This window comes from Enoplosus armatus, chromosome 10 (assembly GCF_043641665.1).
Source record: "Enoplosus armatus isolate fEnoArm2 chromosome 10, fEnoArm2.hap1, whole genome shotgun sequence".
Taxonomy (NCBI): Eukaryota; Metazoa; Chordata; class Actinopteri; order Centrarchiformes; family Enoplosidae; genus Enoplosus; species Enoplosus armatus.
In genome coordinates, this window is record NC_092189.1 from 5834834 (window position 1) to 5855398 (window position 20565).

Below are 20565 nucleotides of genomic sequence, written 5' to 3' on the forward strand. Positions count from 1 at the left end.
AAACATACAGTAGTCAATAAAAGTTCATAAAAAACACATATTTAAACATAAAACAGACCCCCAGCACAGACACAGCGCTGCATCGTACCTGTCACAGGAGCGAGCAACGCCGACGGGAGCGCGCGCCGAGGTCCTAATGAACAATTAGTTCCACCTGGTCGTTGTCTCGCAGCATCCTGAACAAACTGAACCCACACTGTCGTCTGCCCTTCAGAACAACACGCTGCTCATACCGGAGTCCAGCTCATATTGAACTTTGACACAATGCGATGAGTTGGCGTCCCCGTACAACTAACGGTTAGTCACAGACAACTCGTTGTAATCAATTAATGAAAGGACAGCTAATTGCCGCCGTCAGTTCAGGTGGAAATTATCAAAATGAAGGCAACAAATGTCATAACGTCTCTTTTTCCATCTGTAGAGATCAACCACTGGATACCATCAGAGTTTATTATTTCAAATCTACATGTACAATAATTAAATAATTACATGATTATAAATCATATGATGCCAGGATGCAAATCTATGTACAATGTAAAAAGTGCATTGTGTTAACAGAGAGAACATATGAACGCCCTAGCAGAGGTAAGAGGTGAAAGGAAGCTTCTTATCAAGGTGGTAAACAGATAAAGGATTTTCTCAAAAAATCAGGCTTGATTTTTAAAAGGAACATTGTGTCTTTTGAATCAGTAATATCAATCAAATTTACAATATTTATTTGCATGATCATACCCGGCATTTTACAACATCCATTTTAGAATATACTACTGTGCTTGGTGATAAAACATGAAGGAATAAACCAGAAAATAATCTCTGTTTCTGAGCAAACAGGGGCTGTCTCATTCATGAGACACCACCAACATGGCTTGTTAGACACTTGCCACTTGAGACATACTACTGCATCGGTTTTGTCAAAAATGAGTTTTCAATTATGTAACGCAGGACCAGACACTGTACTGTGGGAGTCTTTCTTGATGTGCAACACACTGTAAATGCTACCTACAGCTGCAGGCCCCATGTCTCTGTTGACAGCAAGGAAAAGCAGGACAGTAACAAAGCAATCTTTGCTATCTTTGTGGTCATTCTGTTATCTGTCTGAATGGATTAATTACATAGATAGATGCGGGACAGTATCGCAAACTGATACATCAGGCCACTAAGTGCATGAGACAGGATGAATAACTAGTATAAGACAAGATTAATGTTCCACATCAGTTTTAGGCCACATGGCTGCTGTCCGTTAGTGTGGGTATGAGGTGGGACTCCCTGTCCAGAAGGCAAGTCAATGTGCACACTATCAAAGAGGGGAGAGGGGGGGGGGCGAGAGAGGAGGCAGGAGGAGGAGCAGCATGTGTCTTCTGGGGATGTTGAAGCTAGAAGAGTAAAAGGAAGGAAAGTTAAGTTTCCTTTTGTATCCATTGGCAGGCAGAGGTGAACAGGCGCTTCTTCCCCTCTTCCCTTTCTCCTCCTCTTTTATTCCCGCTCTCCTCTCATTATTTGACACAAGAGGGCCAGTTGAGGCCTCCACAGGCAGCAGAAACGATGACGTAAAGGACCACCTGAAAAGAGCACAGAAACAAAGTTCACTTCCTGCACCACTGTTTGATTAATCACACAGTGAGCCACACAGGAGTTCCTTCAGTCAATGCCAGAACCATTGCACTGTATCCCATTAATAACCAACACCTCGCATATTACCATTTCTGTCCGTACTCACCAGGCACACCAGCACAATGACAACAGTCAGCTTGAGGTTCTTCATACACATGGCTCGTGCCAGGTTACGACTTGTGGTCTTAAATGTGACCGACTAAATGGGAGTAAGGAGAGAAAGTAACATCAGTGACAATATTTGTGGATAAATTACTGTCAAAATATAAACTTGTATAATCGCAAATATCATGCATCAGAAAAGTTAGGATGAATGGGGCAAAAAACAGTGTTCTTTAAACTCACTGAATCAACCAGATTTTCTGTCTTGTCGATCAGCAACTCCAGCTTCTCGCCCCTCTGAGCTACCAAGTCTGTAGAAAGACACAAAGAGAAACAAAGTTCACTTTGGAGACACAAAAGGTCCAGTGTAATGAGATTCAGATCAAGTGGTTGGTGAAATCTGACAGTAATCCAGTTTTCATCACGTATTATGTAAGATTTTGGCCAGAACATTTGCTTTGGGCATGATGGCCAACAAATACCAGTGCTTCACTGGCACAACATATTGAAGAGGTCCCTGATTCATTTAAAAGTGAAAAGAAAATGCCACTCACAGATAGCATAGCATAGCATGGACATTTAATTCCATTATTATCTTATAGCCCTGTATCAGAGAGGCCCTTTCAGCATCACTGTCCCACAGGGAAACTCACGAGAAGCTCACCTATGTCGCGGACCATAATGCCCTTCAGGTCGTCCACTTGCATCTGAGTCTCTGTGACACGATCTGATCCTCGTGGGTCTGAGTGGTGCTTCTGCAAAGAGAAATAAAGACAGAGAAACAGGTTTTTTGTAGTCACAGAGCCCTCACAAGAAGCTGTTGATCAATATGCTCAGACTCATGTCATACTCACCATCTGAGCTGCCAGTGTTGAGGAGAACTCGCTGTTCATGGCGTAAGGCAGGGCTGTTTGTGCTCGCGACCCGTACGTAGTCTGGAAACGCTTCTTGACTTCACTGAGGAAGCTGAATGCACGTGACCTCTCAAAGTCCTTCAGTACAAAAAAGTTCAACATTAGAGTTATTATTCAAAAAACATTCCCATTAAAAGGTCCAGTGAAATAATTATTATTCACATGAGGTGCACCATAACACACCCTGCATAATGCAGAAGCAAGTCAAACAACAGAAGGAAACCCCCCCCCCCCCCCCCCCCCCCCCCCCACAATCTCAAAGCTTTTCAAGGAAGCTTTACTATCTATCACTCAACTTCCTGCTAACCCCTAAACAAGTAAATACACAGATATCTGAGCCGATGATACACTTACATCATCAGTGATACACAGGTATATGATTCTGTCATGGCAGATGTAATGAAAGAGATAGCTAAAAAAAAGAAAAAAGACAAAATGTCAAAATTACAGATGTACAGTTGAAAGCACACAGTTTAATAGAGTACACTACATGCACTGTAAAATGTCGAAGGAAACATTAACTACAGATAAACAGTAGCAGATAGGTAACTGTAAATGATACTGGTATTCTCCTCTTATCTCTTTACTGCCAAGAGTTTTGAGTGAGGACATATTGCACTTTGACTTTGTGGCATGTAATACCACTTTATTGTTTCAGGTTGTGGTTTCCTGCAGTGTACCCTCTGTAAGCTCTGATATCTGAGCTTTTAGTGATCTAGAGCTCGTCATGTGCTAATATATGACAGTCCACACTGGATCCAGTCAGTGAACGCAGCTGTATTTCTGCTTGAATGATCCTGATTACTTGGACACAACAACCCTTCTTAAAGGTTCCACAAGTGTGTAAAAAGACCCTGAGTGATTAAAGTAATCAACTCCTATTGGAAACAATACATAGCAATATCCAAGTTGAGATTTGCAAGTAAATTTGTTCCACGTGGCTGATTGTAATTAAAATAGTGCATGGCTGAAAAGAATGCAACATCTTGCAGGAGGCAAAGTGGGAAACTCGCCTTAATCTGATGACAAGTATAACCTGTTTTTCGTGTGTGCACAGACATAGTTGACAATTGTTGGCAACCAAAATGTACACTTGCCCGAGGAAACCACTGGGAACCAATGGGGGTAGGTGTGCCTTAACTTCTTGATCAGATGAGAGGTATTAAGTAAGGTTGCCACTGTTTTTACCCATGGTGCACTTTCCACTTGCATATACTAGTGGGATATGAATTTTCCTAAACTGGGAAAGGTACTGTTGTGTGACAGAGGTCTAAGGAAGTGTGTAAGAGCATGCAAGTCCTACCTGCCGTGGCTGTAGGTCAATTTGTTATTCTCTGATGGGATTTTGGCTAAAATCTGTTCAGTCACTTCCAGGAAGTTGCCGCCACACCATGCATGCTTTGCTAGGATGGTGGTTCCACGAGCCACCACAGCAAACAGGATTGCCATGGCAACAGCTGGGGTTTCAGCTCTATTACTCGCTGACAACACAGGGACAAGAACAGTGAGATGTTACTGGTGGAGCTAGAGGCAAGCAGAGCGGGCTGGGGAAAGAGGAGATTGTTTAACAGAGAATAACGTTAGTTCTGGTGAAACATTTGAGGGTAACAGACACGATAGGAATAAAGGAGAGGAAATTATGTGTGTGAATGTGAGTATTTAGACACTAAACTAAATACTAGTTTGCTAACTACATCATCCAGTTGTCACGGGAAATGAAACCGAAAGCGAGATCAACGGTGGATGCAAAAAAACAGGCTAGCTAACTAATAATGTTGTTCTACAATGTATATAACAGCGTTAGGTAGGTAGCGTTGACTGTTTACCGCAATACTAATTGTCGTTTTTAGCTACGGAGTTAACGCAGTTAACAGTGATATATAATAACAAAACAAATACCTCGATATGTCAGCGCTTTTCAAAGTAGCTCATTTAGCGCAAATTCCAACATCTAAAGAGATTTCATCTGCTAGCAAGCTAGCTAATCCCTTTCGAGTGACTTCTGCTTTGTAAATCGCTCAAACCGGAAACGAATTCACTCTCCTGCTAGGTAATGTAGTTCTTACCAAATTCCTTGGCCTACGTACTCAATTGTATTGTTTCGGGTTTCGAACTACATTTTGTAACTTCCTATTATGCAGTGTTATCGTCACATGTTTTCATGAATACGTCACCTTATGGCGACAGTTTGAATGTTTGTGGTTATTTAGCCCTTGTCTAGGTCTTAGAGGCATCATACGCGCTGGAGCAATCAGAATCGGCTTTATTGGCAAAGTATGTGAACTCATACAAGGAATTTGACTCCGTTTTTTTGTTTTACGCAATGTAGTTCCACAGAAATAGTAATACAACAAAAACAAGGAAAACAAAGCTGAACAAAGGTAACATAAAACATAAAAAATTGAAAAATACGAGTAGGTGAAAAAAGATTTACAGTCTGACGTGTGTGTGTATGTATATATATATATATATATGTATGTATATACATATATAAATATATAAACAATACAACAATGAACAACTACATACAATGCCTATATACATGTCAGACTGTAAATTGCAAACAAGAAGACAAAGTGCAAATCAGAATCAGAAATCAGAAAGGATCCCCGGGGGGAAATTATACAATATGCTGGAATAAATATTTAATGATTAATGTAACATGTAATAGGTAGATTATAGGCAGTATATACATGTATATATGTCAATATACAGTCCAAGACAGTGGCTTGGATTTTTATTTGACAGTGATGATATGTACATGTTTAAAACTGTGTATTTAATCTCTAAAATATATAATACCACGCTGTGGTGCCCAGGTTAATGAATATCTCACCTAAAACATCAGTATCTCACAAAACTTGCATACACAAATATGTACAACATTATAGCAATCAGCATTAAAGGGTCATACATTACTGCAACATTGCAGAAATGTTGAAATTAATGTGTTGTTTACAATGTACCTGCAACATCATCAACATGTATTATGAACCAGAAACATGATAGAACAGATAAATAGTACGTGATTGGACAAACATCATGTCCACTGTCTTTCAAAATAGGTATAAAGGATTAATAGTGCTCCTTCCCCTCTCTGTGCTTCCGTGTATGTTAGGTTACTTTAGCACTTCGTTTATTCAATCTGAGCAATAACAGCACAGGGCAAAGCGGCCATGTCATTTTCATTTTAAACTTCTCCATCTGTCTGTTTCATATTAGTAATTGCATTTTATCACCCTTACTGACGCTTGCCTGTCAGACAAGGGTGAGGGCTGCTACTCCTCATCGCAACCCTAACAGACAGTCGTAATGTGAAGCATGGCCGGGGAAGGCGAAAAGAAACCAGTGCTGGAGATGGTAAGAAGCGAAAATGCCTTATGCTTGTTGATATTGTATACAGGTGCATGGCGTTGCGACTGTCAAACTCTGTAAGAAAGTGTTCAACTAAAGTCGCTGATGATAGCATTTCTACCGCCTGTAAACTCCTCACGTGGGTAGCTACACAAGCTAGCAGTTACAAAATAGTTTTTCCACCTGAAGTGCGTTAACAGCTGTCTCTTTAATGCAGCCTTAGCTGTGGACTCACATAATGAGTGGTGTCATGCTAAAGCAAAGGTTACCTGAAACGTAAATCACTACTTACTTTACATTTGCTTCGTTGTCAGTCCATAGCGGACTCAGAGTTTCTCCACTGGGGGGCAGTGTTTACACAGGCCCGAGACTTCTCTCAGTTTGTCAGTATGCTGCTCAATAACTGATGCTCATCATCTTTGAGATAATACGTATTGGATGTATTGGCAATGCATTATAGTTCCCTCTCCATATGACTGATTCTCCCACTCACTAATCCCCGAGGCTTGAGTTGGGTAATGTTTCTCTTTTAATATCAGTGTTTCTGTTGTGTTTTAGGTCCAGGCTGATGGAGCCGATGAGGGCTGTGTGACATTTGTACTGCACGAAGAAGACCATACACTGGGCAACTCCCTCAGATATATGATCATGAAGACGTCAGTGTTTTGCTTTTTTTTTAAAAAACATTTTAAAATGTTTTTAACAAACTGCTGCTGTAAACTGTGATCACGAGTTTGACCTGCTTTCCTTTGAGAAGAATTTAAACGTTAACCCTACTCCCATGCTGCGTGTTTGAAGTACAAAGACAATGATTGATCATTTGATTAATTAATTTGTGTTATTTGTGATTTGACTCCAGCTGGAGGGGACTGACGATCATAACAAAAAGGGCCTCTGAAGTGCATATGTGTTTCCACTTTGTTCCCAGTGCTTTTGCTCTCAGTCAGCCCACGTCAGCTGGGATGAGCTGATAGTGGAAAAAATAATAGTAATATAAAACTAAAACACCTCCACCATCATTGATGAAAATCACAAATCTTGCTTTCATTGTCCCGTTTTCCGTCCAGTGTGGATGTGGACTTTTGTGGCTACACCATCACCCATCCGTCTGAGAGCAAGATCAACTTTCGCATTCAGACACGAGGTGAGAGACCACCCTGAAGCCCCCGTCGCTTCATCTTCTTTCTCTTGTTCTTGCAATCCAGGTCAGTTTGTGTTTGCGTACATGTGTAGGGCAGCTAGAGAGTAAGCCTTTTCCGGCTGTGTTGCAGAGTGAGCATGTTGATTGGAGTCTGGTGCATTCTCTCTGTCCACTCAGCCGAACATGAAAGGCCAGTGACTAACTTTACGTTACACACATGTAACCCCCCCCCTTGCTCTTGACCACAGAGAGCTACAACCACTTGCCTTGTTACAAAATATCATCTGTCATCCGATTTGCTCAAAGTGCCTACAGATAACAGCAGCTCCATCACATGAATGGACTCTGCAAGACTAAGAAAACAACTTGTTTTTGTTGTTTTTTAAGGTGCCTGGAAGCTCTTTCCTCGTGGCTTCATCACAGAAATACACAATTACCCTCCAGGCACCAGGAAAAAAAAACATATTTTTAGCTATATTTCTATATTTATTTCTGTCATTATTACTTCCCACCATGACCACAGTGAAAACGGGTGGGTGGAAGTCCTCCATGTCAGTCGGGGAGAGGGCCAGGACTGCAGCTAACAATTCTGTTCATTCATTTGGTTTCAGTATTGCATTTTTTTTTTTTTTATTAATCAATGAGATGACCATAACGAGATAGTGATGTTTACAAAATAGCTTTCTTGGTTTAATCAACATCCAGTAAAGCAAAAGTATTCTGTTTGTAATGATAAGAGCCTGAAAACAAGTAACTCATTGCACTTGTGCAGTAGTAAATACGTTTGGGTACATTAAGCGTTCTTTTCCTGTTGACCTGCTGAGTTGTCGGCCGGCAGTCATCAGCTGCTGCAGCATTTGCTAATTTTTTCAAATTGAATTTAAAGATGTCATGTCTTTTCAAGGAAGAGGACAGAAGTGACGTTTCATCATATACTGTGAAAGGCTTTCTTGGCAGCATTTCTTTTGGAAAAATGTATTTATTTTACAATAATCTTTTCTAATAATAATCTTTGCTGATTTACGGTATTTCTTTGGTCCAGTGTTTGATTTGACTGGGTCCCTTTCCTCAAAAGCGATTTGCAACCAGCACTTGAACACAGATTTTAATTAGTGTCGTGTCAAAAATGATTGTCACTTGCAAACTGTAGGTACATTTCAGGGTCCTACAGGACTCTTGCATGCTCATGCGTGTGTTGCAAATATGTCATTTGTTTTGATTCGTGAGAGAAAATGATTGCATGTTGCACATTACCGCTGGCATGCTGTAAATTGATTGATTGATTTGATTTCTTGATTTCTCCTGTTAACTCTGGCAGCCCTCAACATGGCCGCCTACAGTGTCAGTGGGTACAAAAATACGAGTGTTAACATCTGGGGTTTAGACAGCTGTTTGGAGCAGGATGAAAAGTCACAATGCTAAACTATCAGAGCAACTTTTATGCTGAATCCTGGAGAGATTATTGACCCAAGGCGTGCATGCATAACTCATGATTATTACTATTAGTGGTGGTGGTCTTCTTCAGATGAATGTACTGTCTGTTCCAGGGGGAATTCCAGCCACAGAGCCTCTGCGGAGGGGCCTGAATGAGCTCAGTGATGTTTGTCAACATGTTCTCAACACCTTTCAGGTAAACCTGTGTGTCCATTTGATACATTAATCACCGTCTCTTATTGAGAAAAATAAACCAGCAGTGGTTGGATATTGATTTCTGGGTTAGCAGTTTCTGCAGTTCATATAGAAAAATAATACAATTTGGTTATTTTAAATGAAAACATGAATAAATAAGTTTATGATAGTTACTGCACATACATAACCATGTCTAAGTGTTAGGATATAAAGGTGGACATACAGTTCCCCAAAAGTCAACTCAAAACATCTCGATCGCCCCCTGGTGTCTGGCTGCAGTATAGGTCATATGTCAAATGGGCCAAACTGAAAAATCAAAGTACATGACAAATAGAATTTTCCCAATTTAGGTAGTTCTTATCAAGCTGATGTTTGTTCAAGTGTTCGTTTTTCTGATAAGTTTGGTTGTAATTAGTAATGCTATAAAAAGGGGGTGAGATGTCATGATTGACAGCTGTGATTGACTGCGGTGTGCTCGCGATTGGGTCGGGCAGGTGTATAGGCGGGACCTTGACGCCACGGCTCCACCCCCCGATCACTACTGCACAGGCTCTGGCTCCAAATGGCGTCGCCTGAGCAAGACGGCAGCACCCCTATCCGGGATATTTTGGCTTCATTTTTGCAGAGTGGGAGGAAGTGGAGACTCAGTCTATGGTTAGGATCCACAGTCAAACCCCAAATTTGGCCAGTTTACTTGTAATTCACATTTTCTGTTGACTCACAAAAATGGGAGGGCTTGTTCACTGAGCAGGGAGCATCATCAGTCAACAGCTGCTGCCAGGCTGGAGGCTCCTTGTCTCTGCCCACCACAGGGCTCCTGTACATGAGCTGACACCTCTCTACAGAGGAAGGCGAACCTTTCATTTCCACACATGGAAGAATATTATTTTCATGTGGGATACAAGAAGAAGCTGTGGGTTGTCTGGTTGGCTCTGTATATTAGTCCCATAGTGAAAGGAAAGTCAGCCATCACTGATTTTAAGTTTAACAATGCCCACACTGTCTCAACTCCAATTCTGACTACATGTTCTTTTATTTCATTCCAGGCAAGAGTTGATGAGTTCAAAGAGAAGCAGGAGCAGCCCATGGAATGAAGAGCATCACACATGAGATACAGTTTCTACTAACAAACTGTAAAAATCTTACCTTGATTTGTCCCTTTTTAGAGGATGGAAAGTTCGATCATGTCACATTCAAACATTTGTACAGTTTTCTTTTTTGTATTATTTTGGAAGTGGTGTGTGTGATGTATCATAAATGTATATGATAAATATGTCCTGTGTTCATAATTCCTGAATTTTTGGAACAGTTAGCGAAATTAATTTACAACATTAAACAGAGCCAACAAAGACTTTAATTTTCTTTCTTTCTTCTTTTTTTTTTTGAACTTCATGGAAAGATTTCTAACACAAATATCACTCAACGACATTTGACTTGTGCTGTAATATTTGCTTTTCAACTACTCGTGTAACACTGTTTGAAGGACGTCCAAACCGTGATGAGTTTCTCAAACACCAAATTGCTCTCATCTGGTCTTTTGAAGCTGTGTTTGAGGAGCGAAGGAAGAATTGGAAGCTACAATGTCCTTATTAGCAGAGGAATGTGGTGTGAGAGACTTCATGCGGTGCCAGGGAGGCAGAGAGGGAAAACGTGGGGAGACGAAGTGTAAATAATGAGGTTAAAGTTATTCGAAGTTAATTGTATCCCTCTGTCAGTCAGATGTTCATGCATGGCTGCCTCTGTGGGTACGGAACATAAATTGAGGAAAAACAGCAACTAACTGACTCATATTTGACAAATGATGTGGGAAATACTGAAATCTGTTCAAGAATACAAAATTAGGCTCATACGATTTTTTTTAATTTAGAAGATATAACTGGTTGATTTTTTTTGAATCAATCGTTTTGAGAACGTTTTGGGAGACTACGCTTATTTGCTTTCTTGAGAGTTAGATGAAAATATCAATACCACTCATGTCTGTTTGGTAAATATGAAGCTTAGCTTAGCAACAGGGCTGGAAACACAGAAAGCCGGGCTTTGTCCATACCAACAAAATCCGCCGACCAGCACCTCTCATTAATTAACACATTAGGTCTTGTTTAATACCAAAACTGAAGTGTAAAAGTGCCCCCCCCCACCCCCCCCCTTTTGGACAGAGCCGGCTAGCTGTTTCCCTTTGCTTCTAGTCTTTGCGCTAAGCTAACAGTCTCCTGTAGCTTCATAATTAGCTTTGATGGACAGAAAGGGCAGTGGTATCAATCTTCTTCAAAGAACGTGAAGTGTAACTTTATTTGCCAAAATGTCTAAAACTATTACTTCACTGTTGCATGTAATGTAGTTATTACTAGGTCGACTTTTAGCTATAAGAGTCAATTCATAAAGACACCTGCTCCTGACTAGAAAGAGTGAAAACGTGTGGAAACAAAATCTGAAGTTTGTCAACATTAGCTAACATTAGCCACCATTGTGTACTGGGCACTAATGAATTCAACTTTCACGAGTAAGAGAAGGAATGCCATTAAACGTGCTATTAAAAGCCAGTGTTACAAAACTCGCCCAACGTCCAAAACCACATCATGCGCGGACACAAGACTTAAAATACTGTTTGTGCAGAAAATCGGGGAGACTGAAGCGCTGCTGTGAATAAATGATTCTCATAGCAAACAATAATTTTGAGTGTTGTACCATGAATGATGTGATTTTGTGCAAAATGTCACAAATCATGCTCGGTCATACCAAGTTTTATTTGAAACATTATGATGACACTATATTTAGTTCGCCAGGGAAATTCCTCCATACAGAATTAATATCAATAAACCATGTCAGTTATAGAATTGTTGCTTAATTTCATGTCAATATACAACTACGTAGATTATTGCCTATAGCCAGTTCTGTGTGGTTTGTGAGATGGAAAGAAAAAAAACGACATTCTTTTCCCCAGTATTGCCAAATAGTTGTCTCTGAAACACAGACATTGAACCTCAGATGCAAACCTTTATGAACTACTCTGGGGCAAAATAAGAAAACTAACCCCTAATAAATAAGGTTCACTGCCTTGTGAAACTTGTGTCTGTTTCCAAGAAACAGCTTTACTGAGAGAAAAAAACTCTTCAAATCTTGAACATGCACTGATGTAAAACATTTTCTCAGATTTAGTCATCAGTTATCAGTTATCTCTGTAAACCTACTTCTTGGAACTGGGCCCCTGGCGCCTAATGTCTAGTTGTCCAAAGCAATAATCTCAAACCAGGAAAAGGTCATTTGTAACACATTTGACATGTTTTCTTTGTATGATCTTTTTCTGAAATCAGATGTGAACCAAATGTAACCTTTCCTCAAAAAAAAAGACATGAAGCCTGTGACTTTATATTTAACCTTGAGATGACTGTTTGTGTTCAAGCCTGTCAAGGGTGTGTTGGTCATACCACAGCTGTACTGTTTGACTGTTTTAAAGGGGAAGTTGGAGATTTTTTCAGTATTGTAAAAGTCATCTTATACTCAGGTAACTGCTTTACCAAAAGAGATGTAAAGCAGTACAAGTCAGCAAGCCCTAAAACAGTGACAACACCCTCCTTATAGCTGCACTGTGGAGTTTACTTGTAAACAAACAAAAGTGATGTTTACATTCATTGCTTCCAAAACGAGTGTATCCTTGAGGTCCAACAAATCTGTTGAAAACATACAACAAAAGTCAAGTAAGGTCAAAAGTATTTTATTTGAATCCAGCATTGTTTACATCTATATTTACTTGCTAGCTGTCTCCTTCTTCCCTGCCTTTGCTGGTACATTGATGCATATCTTGGCACATTACCGCCACCTGTTGATCAGTGGAATAGTGCAAAACCATTAGCAGGAATGTGTATTGCATTACCTGCACGAGAAAACAAAACGGGGACCCACTCATAGACAAACAGCCCCATAACGCTACTAGAGGTCAAAAACTCCACAGGGAACCTTTAATATACCTACATATATTGTGCAACATGTAAATATTATGTCAGCAACTATTAGACTACATCACTAGTGACGAGAAATTACCCTAAATACATGCACTTTGCTTTAATTGTTCAGTAAATAACTCAAATACAACAACACGAATGCTATAAAATAATATTTATTACTGCAAATAAGTAAAGTATAAATGTAATTTAAGACACCAGGGCCAACATTCACATTACAATTTATCTTCAACCTCACATTTCTTCTAAATGTCTTCCAGTCAGTCACACAGTGGCTTTTAGGTGTAGCTAAAAGCACGGCCAAGATGGCATAAATAGATATGATGAGTCACATACTCCATGGTCAGCTGAGAGGAGCACCGCTGCAGACTCGAAAACATTATATTACATACATCCAGTCTATTTTCAAATGCTTCAGTGCGAACAAACACCTTGTCTGGTTTCACAGCGCAAATTTTGGACACATTTGCTTGTTAGTTTGATTTAGAAAAAGGTTTACAACACAATATCTGTGAGCCAAAGAAAAGCACCGGGTGAAATGGAATAATGTTGTGCTTGTATCATCAGTACAAGCACACTACTGCCAGTGTTAAAAACTTTGATTCATTCTCGTTTAACAGTTTTGCTTAATGAATTGTGACGTGCAGGTTTTCCCAAATGATAACACACAATCCATGTATTCTCTCTGATGCAGTTTCTCCTCATGTCTGACTTTCTAAGGAGCCAGAAATTGCGCAGTTCTCTCTTGATGTGTTGGCATCACAAGATGTGTCACAAGTGCAAGACTACTGAGTTCAACCAGCTACCTCTAGCTACAGACGTCCTCACTCTAACGCTATCATAAGACATTAGGAACACATTTCTCTCACTGTCTTGCACTCCACACATTTCATTTCTTATTAGGAGATCCCTCTTTAGCTTGCATCTCTCCTTCACAAATGATGTTGGTTAAACGCATTCAATCCTGAATTTTACCTTGATTATATTTGATGGCATTAACTAATATGTCTTAATAACTTCTCGGACCATTACGTATTTAATCCACAGTAAAAACATCCAGATGTACAATGTTTCTTCCTAAAGCTTTTAAATGGGTCAATCTTGAGCAGCTCTTAGAAGTAATTTCCAGCCACAGGAACATCTTTATAACATGACCCCTCGCTGACGGGGGTGTAATATTTGGAAATAATAAATGGACACCTCATGTTTGAAGACTTAAACAAGGTTTCGTGTTTTTGCGATATTTTCTTAGAAAAATAAAAGCTACATTGTAAGAGATAGGTTAAGGCTTTATACACAGTGGAAACCAGTGGAGACCACTTATAACCGCATGAATACTGCAATAATGATAATAGCACTAATAATGACCTCTTCTGCGAAGCATGATGGGAGTCATCTGGTGTTTGTCAGCGGCCTCGGACAACAGCTGCCCTCCACATGACTTAAGGCAGTGATGACTTCCAGATAAAAAAGGTCCAATGTTCCACTCTCCACATGACTGTGAGACACACAGTGGGGCCCATTTTGCTTTGGTATGACATCACCAAGACACGTGGGCTTCGAGGGGCTCAGTGACAACATGTAGTTGATAGTCAGATCATCAGCTACGGATTGTGTTTATGGGCAGAAGCACACTCGCACCTTTGAGGCTTTTTGGAAAATAACTCAGTTTTCCTCAAGCCCCCCACACCCCCCGCGAGGTATTAAAGCTTCAACAGGTAGTGAATGACAACAACACTTAGGCTAGATATAATCATAGGTCTGCAATCTGTATGGAGATAATCCTGTACATTCATTTACGTGGCTTTAAGAAATGTCCTTTATAAATGTCCTCAGCGTGGGAGTATGAACAGATTTATGTTGCCTTGGTTTCATCAGCATTTTTGTAGTTAGTATTACAGCCTGAACAGGTACAGTCCTGTTATTTCATTCATCAGTTTGGGTTCGTCCTCTCTTTCAGTCTGCTGTGAGTCCTGTAAAGGTGACTTCTACGTCGCTCCATTTCCCTTCCTCACTGGGATCTGATTGGCAGTGACCTCGCTGTTTCTTCGTGATGGGGGGTTGATGGGAACATGGGGTCTGGCAGAAGAGGCGTGTGATGAGTGTGTGTGTGTGTGTGTGTGTGTTTATGAAGAGCTTGTGTATTTCTGACTGGAGCGGGAGCTGGAGCGGTCCAGTCCGTTCCCGTGACAAGAGCCCTTCCAGCGTCCTCCTGAACCTCGTTCATCCAGGGGAGAAGTTCTGTAGCACCAGCAGCACAGGCAGGACTACAAGACAAGAACACACACACACACACAGTTATTAGCTTTTTGTTGCCTGTATCTAATAATATTTTTAGTGCAACAGTGTACCCTATTACCTGGAAGCAGTTTTTAAACTTCTGGCTGACAAAGTAGAGGGCAATCGGGTTAATGCAGGAGTTTAGGGAGGCCATGTTGATGCCGATGTAATCCATCACTAACAGGAAGCTGGCAGGGAAAAGGGCAAAGTTTACAGTAAAGACTACAGGAAGTCACAGAGCAGAGAACAATGGGCTCTCATGACATCTGCAGTGCATTTGCGTCACTTTGCTGTATCTGCGGGCCTACCTGAGCAGTTCACAGCGGTTGGGGTCATTTTGGTCATAGATGGTTTTCTTCAGAATGCGGCTGAGATGAAGCGGCAGCCAGCAGAGAGCAAAAATCAACACGAGGCAGAACACCGTCTTTGCTACTTCTCTCCGCTGCGCGCACACACAGACACACACACACAGACACACACAGACACACACAAAGACAAATACTGATGCTGCTGAGTGCCTCTGTCTAATGGTTATAGCCGTCCTGGATGAGCGCGGCAGTCATTTGCATGTATACCTGTTTCATGTGGTCGTTGAGGGCGATGCGCATGCCTTTCTTGCGACTGAGCATCTCACAGGACATGAGGGTGTAGAAGATTCCTGTGCAGGCCAGAGGGAAGCAGAAATAGAAGCCAAACAGCCACCAGTCTTTCTTATTCTGGTAGACCTGGAAAAGGACCCAGCCAAACAAGTGTCACTGAGGTTGGTAACTTATCCATGGAATTGATCCTTCATCAAAACATACATTGTATAAGTTGAAACAGATGTGGGGTATTTTCTTTAACTCTTTTCAATCTAATAAAAAAAAGTCATTCATCTAGTGTTGTAATAATGCAGACACATGTTTCATTATCAATCTTCTCTCTCTGGGACAATATTTTATTCATAAAACTGAATGGTATTAACTAAATTCATTTTAGTACTATTGATAAAGGCCAGAACCAAAAAGCTATTCAGATTTATGAAATTTGGTGTAAATATGTTAAATTAGGTTTTGGTTTTGGACAAATTCTTCCTTTTACAGGCTGAATACATTTTTGCAGATGACATGAAGCTCAAATTACACATTACAATTAAGATGACAGATTATACATGAGAAGACATAGCAGCTTCATGCTTAATTTCCACCGCTTTAGTTCAGACCCTTCTGGTTTGACTAAACTTCACATGTTGGAAATATCTTTGCGATTCCTGTCTCGTCGTGCAGCTGTGTGAACGTGCCGTGAATATGATGAGTCACGTTCAGATGATTCGCGTGCAGCGTATCAATATTGTTTCACATTTTGGATTCACTAATTACTTCTTGGAAGGGCTTGAAAAAGAGCAAAACAAGTCTTGATGAAAGAAACACAAGAATTGCTTAGCCTTAACATAGAGATCTTAATCAGTGCATTGGATATTTTGACCACATGCCTCTGGAACAATAATAACATGCATGCCACCGAGCATTACAATCTTTGCCAAGTTATTCTGATCATATATCCATGAAATTAAGATGAAAGTATGAAGCTGTTTGAGTTTATGGTGTTGTTGAAGTCATTCGTTTAGTTGTTATACTATACGGTACACATATTTCCATTTGAATTTTAAGCATGTTTTCATCCTCAACTTAGGTTCTTATTTCTAGATCAACAATCTTTATCTTTTTCAGAGCCCGGCAGGTGTCCGGAGTTATCTGTTAGCCACACTAGCAGCAGCTGACTTTGATCATCAGGTTAAAAATTGTCACCAAAACTAATGACATTCCCATCAGCCTCAGCTGAGTTTGTGTTTAATGCTAATTATTATATGGTAGCATGCTAACTAACTAAGCTAGTATGATCGCCAGTGTAAAAATATACCTGCTAAACATCAGCATGTTAGCATTGTCATTGTGAGCATGTTAGCATGCTGACATTAGCACTTAGCTCACAGCAACACTGTGCCTAAGTATAAAGTAAAATTTGGATTTTGTGTTAAAATATTAACAACATTGTTTAATGTAATATTCTGTGCATTCATGCACACAGAGTATTAATTTGAAAGCACAATTATTACCTTGAAAGCTCAAATTAAGTAATCAGAGAGCCCTAAATTGTAAGAAAAATACTATTTGTTACTATTTCATTTTCCCCATGACATCTGCCGGCCTCTGTACTTTCACAAAGGAGAAATGACAGAAATTAGAGCTCCAGCATCACATTTATAAAAAAAAGAAGAAGAAATATTTACGTACATTACTTAAGTACTTCCATTGTATGCGAGCTTAGACCTCTATAAATATTGTCCTTTTTACTCCACTACATTTATTTGACAGATATAGTTAACAGTTCATTTGCCAAAGTTTACATCTTAAAATTGTAAGATCAAAACCTGATGAGGTTATAAATGATGATGTATTGTTAGATTAAATGACCAGCAGTAAATTAATGTAAATACTTATGTAAATAATGCTAACAGGTTACAAATCTAATCAAGAGCCTACCTTCATAAAGGTGGTGGTCTGCTCCGGATGCAGCAGACACACGCGCAGCTTGTTGCCTCTGTACGGCATCTCCAACATGTCGAATGCCAGCGCCTCGGGGACGGCGAGCAGCACGGCGACCAGCCAGATCAGAGTCACCTCCACTGCTTTCCACAGAGGGATCCCCATCCCCTTCACCCTGCTCCATGACGTCACTGCATGGTACCTACACAAACGGCGTGCAAACACAGATATATGCTTTAGCTGCTTTCAGCACTGCTGTTGTGTGTGCGTAGAGAAGAGGTCTACTCACCGGTCAATACTGAGGGCACACAGGCTGAGGACGGTGATTCCCACCGAAGCTTTCTGGATGAACGGCATCAACTTACAGACGTACACGCCGAATGGCCAGTCCTCTGCTATCAGCTGCAGAGAAAAATATTGGAGGCAGACAGAGATGGAAGAGGTTTGGATTTAAGAAGTGTCAGACCTCTTTGAGGTTAATGTCCTTTCCATTATTATTGCTTCAGCTAAGCCAAAATCAGCAAGACTGTGCTCCTCCTCGCAGCTGGAGTCCTGCTCTCAGGGATTATAATATCAGTTCAGCATCAGGACAGTGTCTCCTACAATTGTACTTGTCAGCCACTACCATCTCATCTGCGGTGATGTCGTTAGCATCGCCGGTGTATGACCTTCCAACTTTCAAAACCACGCCTGTTAACAATCCAGCAGCTCCTGTTTCTCATTAAATCTCATTATCCTCTTAAAATACATTTACTCTGCTTATATTTCACATTACAGTGCAGAAATGCAGGACCTTTAAGGCAAAGAAAACTTTAATCAGAGGGACAATTACTCAGATTTTCCAGCTTCATTCAATCAAACCCTATCAGATTTTGAAAAGCGAAACATGTTTCACATATTGTTTTCTGCTTTGTTTTTTGGAACATCTGACTTGCAGACGGCCGTGGTTACAGTATGAGTTGCACATTTGGCAGTGGCTACATTTGCACCCAAGCCTGCTGGAGGTTTTCACTTCACACACGCACACACAAACACACACACAAGGCAAGTGAAGAAAACAAAGACGTAATTTTTCCTCAAATTCCAACACTCAAGTTGTCCCTAACTGTTGGTTTACGAGACTTTTAGTTTGAATGATCCCTTGTAGTCTATGTGGAATAGTCTATACTGAAAAAGGAAATGAACAAAACCACACAAAACACACTGAATGTAGAGACAAACCGCAGCAATAAACTCGTAAATAAACCACAGCTATGCCACAGGGTGTGCCAAGAAAGGCGTCGCAAACGGCTCAGCCATAACAGTGAAAGTGCAATGCAGAGAAATTGCTTCAGATAAAAGTCATACTTACTTACACATACTTACTTGCATCTCCTGGTTTTATGTTGTGATGTATGCTATCTAATGGCTCGATATAACTATGAAACATTATCATCAGCTCCACAGGTCTGGCACATGTGACAAACATGGAAGCGAACAGACACAAAGGATAATGTGGTCACCTTAAACACATTGATGGGGATGGCGATGATAATGTAAAGCAGGTCCCCCAGTGCCAGGCTGCCAATCAGGACATTGGGTCCGTTCCTCATACACTTGTTCTTATATATGATCCGGAGCAGCGATGAGTTGCCGATGATCCCCACCACAAAGATCAGGCAGGACACGATGGTGTTCACGTACTTGAACGTGTGCTTGATCTCTGTGGGCTTTACGCACATGGGCGGGAAGGAGCCCCGCGGCCGGGCCGGCTGCAGGGGCTGAAGCGGGACCGAGGCGTTGCTCTGGGCGGGTTCTGAAGCCTCTGGGCTGCCCTGGGAGTCGCGGACGAACCGAGAGGCTCCGACCACCGTGACCAGCAGGAGACACAGCAGAGCGACGGCCCTCATCCTGGCAGGAGCCTGGCACTCACACTCACAAGACGTTTGCTCAGTCGGAGGCACGCGGCAGTCTAAGAATACACAGGCTCTCACACACGCATTATTCACACGCTCACACACACTGGGCCTTGCTTCGGGCCTGGCAAGCGCAGGTCTGAGTCCGTGCTTGTTTGTCCTGCAGAGAGAGTAGACAAACCATCATGTTATACACAAACACAAAAAGTTTTGTACAGATGTTCACAGTCCCCAGAGGATGAATCCTAATGACTTTTCCTCCATTGTGCTTTTGAGTGAAAATGTCTCGACAACTACTGGCTGGATCTCCCTCAGGATGAACTGTATCGTTGTTACACTGGTGATCCCTTGACTTTTCATCAGGGCCATCATCAGGGCAAAATGTTCATTTGTCCAACACTTTGGTTTATGACCAAATACCTGCAACCAGTCACATTCCCATCAGCCTCACCCGTGTTTTGTGCTAATTATTACTTTTCTTTTTTTACATGCTAACACATTCAACTATGATGTAATAGCATTTAGCTCATAAGTGCTGCCTCACAGAGCAGCTGGTATGGTTGTAGACTCTTGAGTTACCAGGCACCAGGTTAATTTGTTCACAACAAAAAAGTTTAACTATCACAAACAGTTTTAAGTTTGGCGTGAACTAAGGGATAAAGGCCTCCACATACCAGGGAGCTCAAATTCACCCGGGAGATCAAACAGACCAAGCTTGACCCTCGTTCACGAGCCAATTAGTCCTGAATCGACTGGGGTTAAAATCATTTTGATTTGCGTATCTTTATAATTCCATCAAAACGCATCAGAGTGTTAACAGCACATGTACATATGTATGTCATTACAGCACAGAGAACATTTTCGTATAAGGGAAAGGTATTGTAAAGAAGCGGGTGTGAAATGACCAGAAAAAGAGGCGAGCAGTGAAACATAAAACAGACAAATGGAATAGTGATAACTAGGTTAGATGAGCAACAGCGTTTGTGTGTGTCCAGTGTGTGTGCTTGTGTGTGTGTGTGTGTGTGTGTGACACAGAGATACTTTCTTTCCCTCACAGAGGACCCTCGCTAGGCTGTGAGCCTCTCAAGAATCATGTGTACCACCCAGAATGACCTGGGGCATCTCTCGAGATAAATGGGCTTATTGACAATGGTG

General features: G+C 41.0%; 3 protein-coding genes across 4 annotated transcripts; 1 reads left to right on the forward strand and 2 right to left on the reverse strand.

Annotated features, from left to right (window-relative positions):
• Positions 1–446: 446 nt before the first annotated feature.
• On the reverse strand, positions 447–4614 carry sybl1 (synaptobrevin-like 1). Of its 2 annotated transcripts, XM_070913396.1 has the most exons (8): positions 4527–4614; positions 3931–4108; positions 2982–3039; positions 2568–2705; positions 2378–2468; positions 1957–2024; positions 1718–1810; positions 447–1559 (listed from the first exon to the last, which is right to left on the reverse strand). In XM_070913396.1, the coding sequence occupies exons 2-8, from the start codon at positions 4074–4076 to the stop codon at positions 1494–1496; spliced, it is 660 nt and encodes a 219-aa protein (XP_070769497.1). In that variant the 5' UTR covers positions 4077–4108; positions 4527–4614; the 3' UTR covers positions 447–1493. The 2 variants fall into 2 exon arrangements, with proteins under 2 accessions (XP_070769497.1, XP_070769498.1); XM_070913397.1 differs by lacking the exons at positions 2982–3039; positions 4527–4614 and having other exon boundaries at positions 3996–4076.
• Positions 4615–5925: 1311 nt separating this feature from the next.
• Positions 5926–10102, forward strand: polr1d (RNA polymerase I and III subunit D). The gene is made up of 5 exons (XM_070913606.1): positions 5926–5987; positions 6540–6637; positions 7049–7125; positions 8670–8752; positions 9798–10102. Exons 1-5 carry the CDS (start codon positions 5949–5951, stop codon positions 9843–9845), a joined length of 345 nt encoding a protein of 114 aa, XP_070769707.1. The 5' UTR covers positions 5926–5948; the 3' UTR covers positions 9846–10102.
• A 4734-nt stretch (positions 10103–14836) lies between these two features.
• LOC139291112 (endothelin receptor type B-like) lies at positions 14837–19416 on the reverse strand. Its single transcript, XM_070913038.1, has 7 exons — positions 19018–19416; positions 17805–17917; positions 17513–17717; positions 15566–15715; positions 15299–15432; positions 15070–15178; positions 14837–14977 (listed from the first exon to the last, which is right to left on the reverse strand). The coding sequence occupies exons 1-7, from the start codon at positions 19402–19404 to the stop codon at positions 14837–14839; spliced, it is 1239 nt and encodes a 412-aa protein (XP_070769139.1). The 5' UTR covers positions 19405–19416.
• Between the last annotated feature and the right edge of the window lie 1149 nt (positions 19417–20565).

What these genes read in the sequence shown, in the direction of transcription:
- sybl1 (XM_070913396.1), bottom strand. Translation starts at nt 4,076, where the DNA reads ATGGCAATCCTGTTTGCTGTGGTGGCTCGTGGAACCACCATCCTAGCA. An exon ending in ACCTGTGTATCACTGATGAT is followed by an intron (nt 2,706 to 2,981) that starts GTAAGTGTATCA and finishes TTTGTACTGAAG; the next exon opens with GACTTTGAGAGGTCACGTGC. An exon ending in TCATTGTGCTGGTGTGCCTG is followed by an intron (nt 1,560 to 1,717) that starts GTGAGTACGGAC and finishes TGCTCTTTTCAG; the next exon opens with GTGGTCCTTTACGTCATCGT.
- polr1d (XM_070913606.1), top strand. Translation starts at nt 5,949, where the DNA reads ATGGCCGGGGAAGGCGAAAAGAAACCAGTGCTGGAGATG. An exon ending in AGAAACCAGTGCTGGAGATG is followed by an intron (nt 5,988 to 6,539) that starts GTAAGAAGCGAA and finishes GTTGTGTTTTAG; the next exon opens with GTCCAGGCTGATGGAGCCGA. An exon ending in AGATATATGATCATGAAGAC is followed by an intron (nt 6,638 to 7,048) that starts GTCAGTGTTTTG and finishes TTTTCCGTCCAG; the next exon opens with TGTGGATGTGGACTTTTGTG.
- LOC139291112 (XM_070913038.1), bottom strand. Translation starts at nt 19,404, where the DNA reads ATGAGGGCCGTCGCTCTGCTGTGTCTCCTGCTGGTCACGGTGGTCGGA. An exon ending in TCCCCATCAATGTGTTTAAG is followed by an intron (nt 17,918 to 19,017) that starts GTGACCACATTA and finishes TTTTCTCTGCAG; the next exon opens with CTGATAGCAGAGGACTGGCC. An exon ending in AACCGCTGTGAACTGCTCAG is followed by an intron (nt 15,179 to 15,298) that starts GTAGGCCCGCAG and finishes TTTCCCTGCCAG; the next exon opens with CTTCCTGTTAGTGATGGATT.